Source organism: Loxodonta africana, chromosome 2, assembly GCF_030014295.1.
Source record: "Loxodonta africana isolate mLoxAfr1 chromosome 2, mLoxAfr1.hap2, whole genome shotgun sequence".
Lineage (NCBI taxonomy): Eukaryota > Metazoa > Chordata > Mammalia > Proboscidea > Elephantidae > Loxodonta > Loxodonta africana.
In genome coordinates, this window is record NC_087343.1 from 104,422,915 (window position 1) to 104,437,809 (window position 14,895).

At 41.0% G+C, this 14,895-nt stretch overlaps 1 protein-coding gene across 3 annotated transcripts in view; it reads right to left on the minus strand.

The window, feature by feature from the left end:
• Window positions 1-7,410, minus strand: part of RIOK2 (RIO kinase 2) — a 29,423-nt gene extending 22,013 nt beyond the window's left edge. For 2 of the 3 annotated variants that reach the window (XR_775691.3, XM_003404994.4), the window contains exons 1-3: window positions 7,237-7,408; window positions 2,711-2,849; window positions 1,376-1,492 (exon numbers count right to left, since the gene is read on the minus strand). Coding sequence is in view for 2 of the 3 variants with exons in the window: in XM_003404994.4 (XP_003405042.1) it covers window positions 1,376-1,492; window positions 2,711-2,849; window positions 7,237-7,302 (322 nt within the window). In the remaining variant the exon portion in view is untranslated. Of the gene's footprint in view, window positions 1-1,375; window positions 1,493-2,710; window positions 2,850-7,236 lie in introns of all 3 variants that reach the window. The other variant, XM_023547870.2, reaches the window with a different exon arrangement.
• Between the last annotated feature and the right edge of the window lie 7,485 nt (window positions 7,411-14,895).

Genomic DNA, 14,895 nt, shown 5'->3' on the forward strand with positions numbered 1-14,895 from the left:
AAATCAAAGTGTAGAATAGTGGGTAATATTTACTTTCACCTGTGATTGAAAAGATATTTATGTCATATGTGGCTGTATATAAAAATGAATTGTCAAGTCAACTGTGACTCATGGCGACCTCATGTGTGTCAGAGGAGAACTGTGCTCCATAGGGTTTTCAATGGACGATTTTTTTCAAGGAGATTATCAGGCCTTTCTTCTGAGTGGACTTGAACTCTCAACCTTTTGGTTAGCACCTGGGTGTGTTAACTGTCTGCACCACCCAGCAGATTCCTGTGAATGTGTATGCGTGTGTATATTTGTAAATACACACAAACACACTCCTTCAGTGCATATAAATATACTACTTGTATTTATCTAAAAAATTTCTAAAAGGATATGTAAGAAATCAAACAGTGATAGCTTTGGAGGTAAAAACAGGACATTAGAAGTAAGACTTAATGATACTCTTGTATCATTTATCGTTTTGCCATGCAACGAACTTCTTAAAAATTGTATTGGATTTTTGTTTCATTATGATGTGCCTCTCCTATGCATATAACTGGAGTGTTTGTAACAGTCAATACATCATTCTACACTCAAAAGCAAAGTTAAGATGATGTAAAAAAAATTAACAGAAAGCCTACTCTAAAGAGGGTGTTTCATTACCTCACATACCTTGTATCATATACACACAAGTAGGGCTATATTTAGTTCTCTTACATTATTTCTTAAATATATGCCAAAATCTGATTATAAACACAGAAGACATACAAACCACATGAAGTAACACGGCAACTTTTTTTGGGTAGACTTCCTAATAATACTTTTAATTTTGCTTCCTCTGTTTAAATAAATAATATAACTATCCAAGATACAAAGCAGTGTCTAATATAGCATGATATAAAGAAAATCATTCCCTGTTCGTTGTTCCTTCCTGTCTTCCACATAAGAGATTAAAAAACATACAGGTATTTGTTCAATACTATTTTAGAATGCTTTTTTTCCTGTACTGTACATATACCTATTTTTGCTTTGTTGATCATATTGCTGTGATACATAAATATATTCACTGTCTTCTAATACCTCCTTGTGTTATGTATTTTTGACTTACAAATGTACAGTTTATCAGATATAAAGTAAAAATGAATATTTGCCAAAATTTCAGTTTTTTGAGGAAAATTAATTCTTAGTATAACTCTATATTTTCAGTAATAGACTTATAAAAAAAAAACTACTAAACTAAGAGTACTTTCATAATGTGTATTGTTTCCAACTAATTTTTCAATTTACTGTTTAACTGGAAAATACGGAAAAATTAAAGATGAATACTTTTTCAAGGGAACATATACACTAAAGCAAAGAAAATGCTTTCAATATTATTATTAGCACCTACCTGATTCCTTGCCAACACCCATCTGGTTTCCAACAGACTCAACTACCTGTCTTGAAGAAAGTGTTTTCAAAGCTAGGTAATCATAGCCTGCGTTTGTCAACCGATAACCCTGGACAGCTAAACAAGATAACAAAAACCATTTTTTAGTTACATCGCACCACCAAGTAACATCAGTTCAAGGCATTAGAATTTAAACATGGGAAGTCTTAGTTGGAAAAAGATGAACTACCAGTCTTCGAAATTTCCCATTTCTTCCTGTTGCTGTTGTGTGCTGTTGAGTCGATTCTGACACATAGAGACCCTACAGGACAGAGTAGAACTTCCCTACAGGGTTTCCTAGGCTGAAATCATTACCAGAGTAGGTTGCCAGGTCTTTCTTCTGTGGAGCCGCTGGTGGGTTCCAAATGCCAACCTGTTGTTACTAGCCAAGAGCTTAACCACTGAACCACCAGTGTGTACGGGCTACTGAGTCAATTCCGACCCGTTGTAACCATATAGGGCAGAGAAGAACTGCCCCATGGGGTTTCTAATACTGCAATTTTTTACAGAAGCAGATTGCCACATTTTTCTCCCGTGGAGCGACTGGTGGGTTCGAACCGCCGACCTTTTGGTTAGGAGCTGAGAGCTTAAACACTGTACCACCAGGGCTCCTTCCTACAATATACATTTCTTCTCTAGAGTAATGCTACTCAAAGTGTGACCTGCAGACTGATGCCAATCTGTAAATGTTTTGTTACTGGTCTGTGACAAGGTAACTTCAGAAACTGAAATAAAAAGTTTAAGTTCAGACATTTTTACATCAATTTGACCAGCTTGTTTTATGCTTCTGACTTGAATTTGTACCTATATTTTGTATGGTTGTTTTTTATTTCCCTTTATTAGTTAATTCTTTTATTGTATTTTGTACAGATCTGTGAAGGGCTGAAAAAAAGAAACTCTCCCTTCACCACAGATGGTTTGAGAAGGACTGCTCTAGAGTCCTGTGCCTGACTGAATTTTCCAAAGACGGCAGCAACAACATCTATCCCACCTGCTCTTCTGCAGTGCGAATTTGCTACTCCCCTACAACGAGATGGAGCCTATTTCTCTACCCTCTTTGATTTAGGTGGGCCCTGTGATTGCTTTGACCAATAGAATATGGCAGAAATATGCTTTATCACTTCTAGGTCTAGCACTTAAGTTGGTCTGGCAACTTCCACTTCCTGCCTTTTGGAACACCTGCTCCTGGGGAAGCCCCACCCATTGCCATCAAGTCAATTCCGACTCATAGCGACCCTATAGGACAGAGTAGAGGCCAGTCACGAAAAATCAGAAGTGGTGCCTTAAAATACTTACTTTTGGTACGCTCCCAGGCTATGAGTTTATGTTTCACTAATTCTCTTAAAACCTTATTACAGCCACCATGTTTAAGGCTGGCTATAGAAGCAATCAAACTGCAGGGAACTATTTCATGGTTCTTCATGCCCATTTCAACCTGAAATTAAAAGAATCGTTATGTGATCACACTTAACACAGAACCCTTATTTATCAAAACCTTGCTAAGAAATTAACTTCTGCTTGAAATTTCCCTACCATGCATTTCCCCAACCAATTCTGAGACATAATTACTCCTTCCTTTGAACATATTTTTAATGACAATTTGATATACAACCATTGATATTCACATTATTTCCCTACTAAACTAAACGTGCTTCAAAGGAATTTTGAATGCTTAACATACATGTTTCACATACTTACTAAGCAATGTAGGCATTGTATCATACATTATGGAGAATAAATAAATATATGTAGACACACACACAGACACACACACATAAATACTCTCTACTCGAAACAATTGTGGAAATAAAAAATGTATATATCTATTAGAAGGCAGTAAGTGATATATGCTTTAAAAAAAGGTAGCTAAGGGCAGAACAAGAACCCTTCTAGCTAAGGGACTGGTTTCAAGGAAGCAGCAGCAGTTGAGATTGACTTTAAGAGATGAAGGCACATGGAGAAAGTAGGCAAAGGAATATCAAGGAAAGACCAAAAAAAAAAAAAAAAAAAGACTTGGACATGGCACATATGCAAGAAAGTACAGAGCACAGGGTATAGCCAGTAAAGTGGTAATTCTGATGGGAAGACACGTAGAATTTATGAAAAGATGGCTGGAAAAGTTTTTTGAGTAAGATATGTGAGGCCCTGAAACTAAGACCAGGAATTGAGATTTTATACTGAGGAAAGCTGTTGTTATTAGGTGCCATCAAGTCCGTTCCAACTCACAGTGACCCTACGCACTACAGAATGAAACACTGCCTGGTCCTGGACCAGTCTCACAATTGTTATGCTTGAGCCCACTGTTGCAGCCACTATGTCAATCCATCTTATTGAGGGTCTTCCTCTTTTTCGCTGTACTTTACCAAGCATGATGTCTTTCTCTAGGGACTGATCCCCCCTGAAAACATGTCCAAAGTATGTAAGACGTAGTCTCGCCATCCTTGCTTTCAAGGAGCATTCTGGTTGCACTTCTTCCAAGACAGATTTGTTCATTCTTTTTGCAGATCATGGTATATTCAATATCCTTTGCCAACACCACAATTCACGGTCTTCCGTAATCATTGTCCAGCTTTCACATGCATATGCTGCAACTGAAAACACTGTGGCTTGGGTCAGGCGCACCCTGGTGTTCAAGGTGACATCTTTGCTTTTCAACACTTTAAAGAGGTCTTTTGCAGCGGATTTGCCCAATGCAATGCATCTTTTGATTTCGTGACTGTTACTTCCGTGGGTGCTGACTGTGGATCCAGGTAAAATGAAATCCTTGACAACTTCAATCTTTTCTGTTTATCATAATGTTGTTTATTGGTCCAGTTGAGAGGATTTTTGCTTTCTTTATGTTGAAGTGTAATCCACATTGAATGCTGTGGTCTTTGATCTTCATAATGCAGGTTGTTAACGAGTCTTCCTCCAATCCTAGTGCCCTGTTCTTCATATTGTCCGGCTTCTTGGATTATTTGCTCAGCACACAGATTGAACAGGTATGGTGAAAGGATACAACTCCGACGCACACCTTTCCTGACTTTAAACCATGCAGTATCCCCTTGTTCTGTTCAAACAACTGCCTCTTGATCTATGTACAGAGCCCAGCGGAAGATTTCAAAGGGCGCCTCGAGAAGACAAAGTATTATAACAAAATGTGCAAACACCTAGAGTTAGAAAACCAAAAGGGAAGAATACACTTAGCATTTCTCAAACTGAAAGAACTGAAGAGAAAATTCAAGACTTGAGTTGCAATACTGAAGGATTCTAGAGGGAAAATACTAAACAACACAGGAAGCACCAAAAGAAGATGGAAGGAATACACAGAGTCAATGTACCAAAAAGAACTGGTCTATGTTCAACCATTTCAGGAAGTAGCATATGATCAAAAACCAATGGTACTAAAGAAAGAAGTTCAAGCTGCACTGAATTGAGGGAATACCAACTGAGATGTTTCAACAAATGGATGCAGCACTAGAAGTGCTCACTTGTCTATTCTAAGAAATTTGGAAAAAAGCTACCAGGCCAACCGACTGGAAGTGATCCATATTTGTACCCATTCCAAAGAACGGTGATCTAACAGAATGTGAAAATTATCAAACAATATAATTAAGAGCACGCACAAGTACAATTTTGCTGAAAATCATTCAAAAGTGGCTGCAGCAGTACATCAACAGGGAACTGACAGAAATTCAAGCGAGATTCAGAAGAGGACATGGAACAGCAGATATCATTGCTGATATCAGATGGATCTTGGCGAAAGCAGACTACCAGAAAGATGTTTACCTGTGCTTTATTGACTATGCAAAGGCATTCAACTGTGTGGATCATAACAAATCATGGATAACATTGCAAAGAAGGGGAATTCCAGAACACTTAATTGTGCTCATGAGGAACCTGTACATAGACCAAGAGGCAGTCATTGGACCAGAACAAGATGATACTGCGTGGTTTAAAATCAGGAAAGGTATGCTTCAGAGTTGTATCCATTCACCATACTTATTCAATTTATACGCTGAGCAAATAATCCAAGAAGCTGGACTGCATGAAGAAGAACGGGGCATCAGGATCGGAGCAGGGGACTCATTAACAACCTGCATTATGCAGATGACACAACCTTGCTCGCTGAAAGTGAAGAGGACTTGATGAACTTACTGATGAAGATCAAAGACTACAGCCTTCAGTATGGATTATACCTAAACATAAAGAAAACAAAAATCCTCACGACTGGACCAACAAGCAACATTATGATCAACGAAGATAAGACTGAAGTTGTCCAGGATTTCGTTTTACTTGGATCCACAATCAACGCCCATGGAAGAAAAAAAAAGCAATCAAGAAATCAAATGACTTATTGCATGGGGCAAATCTGCTGCAAAAAACCTCTTAAAATGTTAAAAAGCAAAGATGTCACCTTGAAGACTAAGGTGCACCTGACCCAAGCCATTATGTTTTCAAGAGCCTCATATGCATTCGAAATCTGGACAATGAATAAGGAAGACTGAAGCAGAATTAACACCTCTGAATTGTAATGTTGGCAAAGAATACTGAATATACTGCGTACTGTAAAAAGAACAAACAAATCTGTCTTGGAAAAAGTACAACCAGAATGCTCCTTAGACGGATGGTGAGACTATGTCTCACATGCTTTGTCCATCTTACCAGGAGGGACCAGTCCCTGGAGAAAGACATCTTGCTTGGTAAAGTAGAGGGTCTGCGAAAAAGGGGAAGATTCTTAACGAGATAGACTGACACAGTGACTTCGCAACAATGGGCTCAAGCATAACAACAGTTGTGAGGATGGCGCAGGACCAGACAGTGTTTCCTTCTGTTGTACACAGGGTACATAGGATTGCTATGAGTTTGAATAGACTCAAAGGCACTTAACAACATCAAGGGCCGACCCATTAAAAACCCACCGCTGTCCCTCTAGTTGATTCCAACTCACAGCAACCCTACAGGACAGAGCAGAACTACACCATAGGGTTTCCAAGGCTGTAATCTTTGCTGAAGCTGACTACAACATCTTTCTCCCGCTAGTAGCTGGACTGTTGACTTTTTGGTTAGCAGCCTAGCACTTAACCACTGTGGCATCAGGGCTTCTCATCAAGTACCATGCATTTTTTTTTAAGACCTTGCAGGCTTCGATAACTACAGACTTTGGTTACAACCATAAACACAAGATTCTTACACAAAGGCAGCCTTCCCTGACTACCCAATTTAAAAGCTGCATCCCCCTTTCTATTCCATTATCCTGTTTCTTATTTTCACTGTTCTTATTATCTGTTATTATCTTCCTTATTTACTCGTTTACTTGATTATCATCCGTGCCTCTCTCCTATCCTGTTGTCAGTTGAATCACTTAAAAAAAAAATTGTTCCTAAATAACCTGACAAATACGTATTGACTGACTGAATGAAAAAAGTGATAGTCTGTGATTGCAGAAATCACCCTTCGTAAATTAACACAATGCTACTTCTACCGATTCTCCCCAGGAGCATCTTAAACCTTCCCCACTGGCCGGAAGCCCAGAGTCTGAAAAGCTTCCCAGGGCACAGATGAGTGAGTGTGGCTGCTTATAGAGCACGGAAAAGGGGAGTGGAAAGAAAAGAATTACAAGGGGAGATATTTACAGTTTTGGGGCGGAAGTTAAATTCCCAAGCAAGAACGATTCTCCAGGCTTATTGAAACTCCGACTCTCGTCGGTCCTCTTTTCCCCCATTCCCAGCTTCCGCGGCGTTCCAGGGCTGAGAGCGCCGGCTCAGCTCCCACGAAACATCAACAGGAAAAGGGCGCAGGGTGGGGAAGGACTAGAGAGAAGGGAAAGGAGTACTTCTTACCGCGGTCAAGACCCTGAAGTCGTCCCTACTCATGTAACGCAACTTGGCCACATTCACTTTCCCCATGGCGGCCGAGCCCAGAAGATTCTTCCACCACAGCCAGAGTGCGCAAAACAGGTCTGTACAGAGACCTTTCACGTGCCGTACAGCCACTGATGGCTCGCTTGCGTCGCGTGTTACTGCAGGTCCTTGTTAATAAGAAAATTATCTTCTCGCTTGCATGGGAAAGTAAAATGATTTCCGTGTCTTATGAAGGATCTAGTATGGAAAAAAGGAAAGTTTTATTTATAAGTCATTGTGTCATGTGAATGAGTTGGCGGACTGTAAAAGTTCTCTACAATGTGCATTTTAATTTTTCCTAGCTGTCAGGACTGTTGCCTAAATGACACGCCCTGCCTCTGAGAACAGAGTGGAAGCTATAATGGGAGAAACAAATTTCAACTCCAAACTGCAGCTCCTACTTTAGGCTAAGCGAGTTCCAGTAAGAGAGGATGAAAATGAACACGGGAGAAGCTCGGGACAATTAGGGCTGTTAAAGGTAACGATAACAGTAACCACCCGAGCCGACCTCCTTCCTCTAACTGCGCCTGCTCAAACCAGGGGAAGGCGTGGTTAGCGAGAACTCCAGTGCGCTTGCTCCGTACTAGGATTTACGTAGTCCCGCGGGACTTCGGGGTGCGCTTGTATGTACTGGAGGCGGAGATGGGATTCAGGGTGAAGGATAGAGGGTGTGTTCTCATCGCCTGTTTCCAGAAATTTGGGAATTTTGATGGTTCAGAGACGGGCCTGCGCTGGTAGCAGCACTTCGAGGGCCCAGTAGCAATTTAAGAGCGTTAGGGGAGTTCTACTCTGGCCTATAGGGTCGCTATGAGTTGGAATCCACCAGACGGTACTGGTTTTTTTTTAGGGGAGTTTTTTTTTTATCCACACTAGCTCTGCGAAGCCTCTTCACGCCAACAAAAGGTAGTAACTGGAGCGGGACTTGAAAACAGCTTGCAGTCCGACAGTGAGGATGCATACTCTACCCTATCCCCATTAAAACAACACTAGGAAGGATAACAGTACCAAAACTTGTACGATAATGTTTGTATTCATATCTTATTTCACGAACTATATTTTAAACGTTTAAACGCTACGTCTTACACTACTCATACTAAGCGTAAAGTCCTTGCTGTTGAGGCGATTCCAACTCAACGACCCTACAGGGCAGAGAACTGCCCCATAGGGTTTCCAATTCTGCAGTCTTTCTGATGGCAGACTGTCACATCTTCTCCCGGTAGGTCTTTGGTCTTTTGGTTAGCTGCTATTAACCACTGCGCCACCAGGGCTGCTTACTCTAGGTGTGAATGCTGCATGTTGTCATCAGGGGTTGTAGTCCACTTCAGCCTTGACCTCATTCCCAACCACTGATATTTAGCTTCTTTCTGAGTCTAGTCTCAAAATTTTTGGTGTAAAGTTTGAAATTCGCTATTTACCGACTCCCCCCCCCCCCCCGCCCACCCTCCCGTGTTGCTGAGTCCTAACACAGAACTAGCGCTCAGAAAACTTGCACTGGATTTCGGAGGCAGGCAGCAGACTGTGATTTGCCCTGTCTTTCCAGCCAGAATACTTAGTGGTCTGAAAAAGTGGAACCCTCTATCTCCTCTACAGGCCAACTTCTGGCTTCTTTTTACTCCAGTGCAGTAAATATTTGATTATCTATACTCAACTAATGGAAACCTCCATTTAAACGGAATTTTTCTTTCTGTAACTTATATTGTTGTTAGTTGCCTTCGGAGTCACCTCCAACTCATGGTGACCCCAATGTAAAACAGAAAAATGTTGCCCAGTCCTGCACCATCTTCATGATTGTTGGTATGCTTGAATCCATTGTTATGGCCGCTGTATATTTTGAGGGTCTCTAACCTAGGAAGTCTCTTCCAACTCACGGACTCATATACTGGCACCATATTGGCCAGTATTTTGTTGGGATCCATAGGATTTTCATTGGCTGATTTTCAAAAGTAGATCACCAGGCCATTCTTCCTAGTCTGTCTTAGTCTGGAAACTCTGCTGAAACCTGTCCACCATGAGTGACCCTGTTGATGTTTGAAATACTGGTGGGGTAGCTCCCCCCATCACAGCAACATGTAAGATGCCAAGGTATGACAAACTGACGGATGGTGGCTAATTCATATCAAGAAGACATAAAAAGGAAAAGTTTTTAAAGAATCTAAATAATTTTTAGAGCAAAACGCCAACAAATCTTTTAGGTGTTGTTTTAGTTTCTTAAGGACCCCTGGTGGTGCAGTGGTTAAGTGTTCAACCACTAACTGAAAGGTTGGGGGTTCGAACCCACCAGCTAATCTATGGGAAAAAGATGTGGCAGTCTGTTCCCATAAAGATTTACAACCTTGGAAACCCTGTGGAAGAGTTTTGCTGTGTCTTTTTTTTTTTTTTTTTAATAGGGTCACTATGAGTCAGCATCGACTCAATACCAATGAGTTTTTTTTTTTCTTTTTGGCTTAGTTTCTTAGTGTCGCTGTAACAGAAATACCACAAGTGGGTAGCTTTAACAGAGATTTATTTTCTCACAGTCTAGGAAGCTAGGAGTTTGAATTCAGAGCATCAGCTCTTGGGGAAGGCTTTCTCTCTCTGTTAGCTCTGGGGGAAGTCCTTGTCTTTTCAGTTTCTGTTCCTTCCTTGGTTACTTGATGATCTTCATGTAGTGTGGCAACCGTCTTCCTACATCTGTGCTTGCTTGGTTCTGTGCCTAACCTGCTGTTAAATCTCAAACATGATTGGTTTAAGACACACCCTACATTGATATGCCCTCATTAACATAACACAGAAGAACTCTATCCCCAAATGGGATTGTATCTACAGGTATATTGTAGTTGGGAGCCCTGGTGGCCCAGTGGTTAAGAGCTTGGCTGCTAACCAAAAGGTCAGCAGTTCGAAGCTTTCGGCCGCTCTTTGAAAACCGTATGGGGCAGTTCTACTCTGTCCTATAGGGTTGCTATGAATTGACTCCATGGCAATGGGTTTGGTTTTTGGATGTCGTTATTATTAGATGCTGTCCAGTTTGTTCCAACTCATAGCGACCCTATGTACGACAGAAACGCTGTCCAGTCCGGCGCCATCCTCACAGTTGTTGCTGTACTTGAGCCCATCGTTGCACCACTGTGTCAGTTCATCTTGTTGAGGGTCTTCCTCTTTTACACGGACCCTCTTATTTACCAGGCATGATGTCCTTCTCCAGGGAATGGTCCTTCCTGAGTACATGGTCCTTCAAAGTACATGAGACTAAGTCTCGCCATCCTTGCTTCTAATGAGCATTCTGGCTGTACGTCTCCAAGACAGATTTGTTCGTTATTCTGGAAGTCCATGGTATATTCAATATTCTTCACCAACACCATAATTCGAGGCATCAGTTCTTTGGTCTTCCTTATTCATTGTCCAGCTTTCACATGTATATGAGTCCTCAAAGTGACGTGTTTGCTTTTGCACACTTTAAAGATGTCTTTTGCAGCAGATTTGCCCAATGCAATACATCATTTGATTTCTTGACTACAGCTTCCATGGGTGTTGATTGTGGAGCCAAGTAAAATGAAATTCTGGACAACTTCAATCTTTTCTCTTTTCATCATGATGTTGCTTGTTGATCCAGTTGTGAGGATTTTTGATTTCTTAATGTTGAGGCGTAATCCACACTGAAGGCTGTGATCTTTGATCTTTATCAGTAAGTGCTTCAAGTCCTCTTCACTTACAGCAAGCAAGGTTGTGTCATCAGCAGAATGCAGGCCGTTAATGAGTCTTCCCCCAATCCTAATGACCTGTTCTTATTCATATAGTCCAGCTTCTTGGATTATTTGCTCAGCATACAGATTGAATAAGTATGGTAAAAGGATACAACCCCGACACACACCTTTTATGATTTTAAGTCACGCAGTATCCCCCGTTCTGTCCAAATGACTGCCCCTTGGTCTAAGTACCAGTTCCTCATGAGCACAATTAAGTGTTCTGGAATTCTTATTCTTTGCAGTGTTATTCATAATTTGTTGTGGTCCACATAGTCGAATGCCTTTGTATCCACATAGTCAATAAAACACAGGTAAACATCTTTCTGGTATTTTCTGCTTTCAGCCAAGATGCATCTGACATCAGCAGTGATATCCCTTGTTCCACATTTTCTTCTGAATCCAGCTTGAATTTCTAGCAGTTCCCTGTCGAAATACTGCTGCAACCACTTTTGAATTATCTTCAGGAAAGTTTTACTTGCATGTGATATTAATAATACTGTTCAATAATTTCCATATTCTGTTGGATCACCTTCATTTGGGATGGGCACAAATATGGATCTCTTCTAGTCGGTTGGCCAGGTAGCTGTCTTCCAAATTTCTTGGCATAGACAAGTGCTGGATCCATTTGTTGAAACATCTCAATTGGTATTTCATCAATTCCCAGAACCTTGTTTCTCACCAATCTTCAGTGCGGCTTGGATTTCTACCTTCACTACCATTGGTTCTTGATCATATGCTACCTCCTGAAAGGTTGAATGTTGACCAGTTCTTTTTGTTACAATGACTCTGTGTATTCCCTCCATCTTCTTTTGATGCTTCCTGTATTGTTCAATGTTTTTCCTGCAGAATCCTTCAATAATGCAACTCAAGGTTTAAGTTTTTTTTCAGTTCTTTCAGCTTGAGAAATGCTGAGTGTGTTCTTCCCTTTTGTTTTTCTAATTCCAGGTCTTTGCACATTTTTTTGTAATACTTTGCCTTCTCGAGCTGCCCTTTGAAATCTCTTGTTCAGCCTGTTTGCTTCATCATTTCTTCCATTTGCTTTAGCTACTTTACATTCAGGAGCAAGCTTCAGAGCCTCTTCTGACATCCATTTTGGTGTTTTCTTTCTTTTCAGTCTATTTAGTGACCTTTTGATTTCTTCATGCGTGAAGCCCTTGATGTCATCCCAGATCTCATCTGATCTTCGGTCATTAGTGTTCAATGAATCAAATCTCTTCTTGAGGTGGTCTCTAAATTCAGGTGGGATATGCTCATGGTTGTACTTCTCCCTGGAGAAGGACATCATGCTTGGTAAAATAGAGAGATGGTGAAAAAAAGCAAGACCGTCAAGGAGATGGATTGACATAGTGGCTGCAACAATGGGCTCAAATATAACAACGATTGTGAGAATGGCCCAGGACTGGGCAGTGTTTCGTTCTGTTGTACATAGGGTCTGTATGAGTTGGAGCTGCCTCAGTGTCATATAACAACAACAACATATGTGTATATATCTATAAAAAAAAACTATACATGTATGTATATGTATGTATATATGTATGTGCGTGCATATATATGTACATTTACATTTATAGACTTAGAGCAGGGGCAAATAGCTTGGCTTGTTGATCAGCAGCCTAGAAGGAGAAAAATTATGGGTTGTGGACAAGGAAGTCTGAGACAGAGGAATGAGAATAGATATATGGGGATGATCAAGAAGTGTGAAGATGTTTGTATTTCATATTAACACTGACCAGAAAATATACAACACAGAAGAGGCATTAAACCGGATAGACTAAAATCATGTCTAGTTGGCATCAGCCGGCCTTTGTTATTGCCACTTGCATCCAGTGATGCCACAATGGGTATACATATCAATTAGCATTAATGGCTGGAATGGAGGAGGGCCCAGCGGCATTGGCTGTGACAAACCAAGGCTATAACAGCTTCTGATGCTCTTGAATACTCAGTCTACCTGGAGCAGAAGCCAATGCTGGATTCCTAGTATAATGCCATCCCTTGAGAAGTCTAGTCACTTGGTGTCAAATTGACTATATTGGACCCCTTCTACCCTAAAAGGGCTGAAGCCAGAGATTCATATTGCTAGGAATAGACATATATTATGGGCATGGGCTTGCTTTTCCTGTCTGAAGGGCTTCAGCTTACACCAGTATTCTAGAGCTTACAGAATGTTTGTTCTAGCATGGGATTACATCAAAACACAGGAATATTCATATGGCCATAGTATCATTGTTCATATCATATCCACACCACTGAGAAGATGCTGGCATGCAGAGTGATGGAAAAGTCTGTTGAAGTAATAGCCTGTTGAAGGCATTGTTGAAATCCCAGCTAAGAGATAGTAAGTTTGAGTTATCATCCTCCAGAAGATCACTAACTTTTACATGATACCCAATAGAATACATATGTTCAGGAATCAAGGTTTGGAAATAGAATTGACTCTGCCCATTGTAATTCTTGGAAAACCTGGTGGCTTAGTGGTTAAGTACTACAGCAGCTAACCAACAGGTCAGCAGTTCGGATCCACCAGGCGCTCCTTGGAAACTGTGGGGCAGCTCTACTCTGACCTATAGGGTCGCCTGTGAGTCAGAATCGACTCGACAGCACTGGGTTTGGTTTTGGTATTGTAATTCTCAATGATTACTTGGGGGTGGAGGGGATTGTGTGTTTTTTTTTAATCTCGGCAACCCTGGGCTCTGAAGGTTTAGAAGTCTTGGTTCCCAAAGGGGAATGCTTCCACCAAGTGACACAGCAGAAGTACAATTAAACAATCAGCAATGGCTGCTGCCTGCTTTGGAGGCTTCTTGTTTCAACGAGGCATGGCACAAGAGGGCATGAAGACCTTGGGATAAGGATCTGGATTCTGCCGCCCAGTAAGTCATGGCAGTTGGTAGACATGGCAGCTGAGGGTGGGAGAATGCAGAATGGATAGTAGATGAGAGTAATGATGACTATCGGTTATGGTCCTAAGACAAGCTGTAGTTATGGGGGCTATAGCCTATTCCCTTTACTTTCCTACTATAAGATTCTCTCAGAAAGAGAGGCTAACGGGAATACTGAAGGACCTACTTCCAGAACTTAAACGCAAAAGTAGGTCTAAGCAGCAAAAGGGGTGGACTATGGTGGATACCGTGATGCACCATCCAGATATATCCCTTCAGGAATGAAAGACTTATTTCTCCCAGCTACGAGGAGTGCTACAAGTAGAAAACTCTCAGCTGTCAGCCTCTACTTGGATTGCCTAGACTGAACAGAACTACCGTATGCAAAGTCACACCTCCTTTCCAGAGTTGCTCGGATCCAAAGATGAATTGACATGAAAGTCAGAAGGTCCAAACTTTATCCCCCAACTTAGCACAACTCTGAGGGGTCATCCTACCTTTAGAACTCCCTGTGGAGTCAACTGAAACTTCCTTTGGGACTGCATCACTGTTCAGCCTCTTCCTTTGCTCAGTCCTGTTTCTTTGCCTGTCCTCCTATAGGGGTTGATAGTCAGAGAACTCCCTATTAATCCTCCTGCATGCTAATCTCCAGTGTAGGGTCTGCTTGCTTGGGAACTCAAACCAACGTATTTCTGGACTCTCATCCTAGTGATTATTGGATCTTGCTACTAAAAGTGGGATAAAAAAAAAAAAATCCAACTGAAAGATTGGTGATTGGCCTAATTCTGCCACTAACTACTTTTTTAAACTTGGTTTAACTGTTAACTTCTCTCATTTATACAATTTTTAAATTTTGAATGTTTACTATTCAAGGCATTTTGCTAAGCAAAGCGCAGTTCTTTTCCTCAAAGAGCTTATAGGTCTAATGGATCTTAAAATGGATATTAGGTTCTTTATATTATGAAGAGGTTGGACTTCAATTGATGTTTTTAAACCTT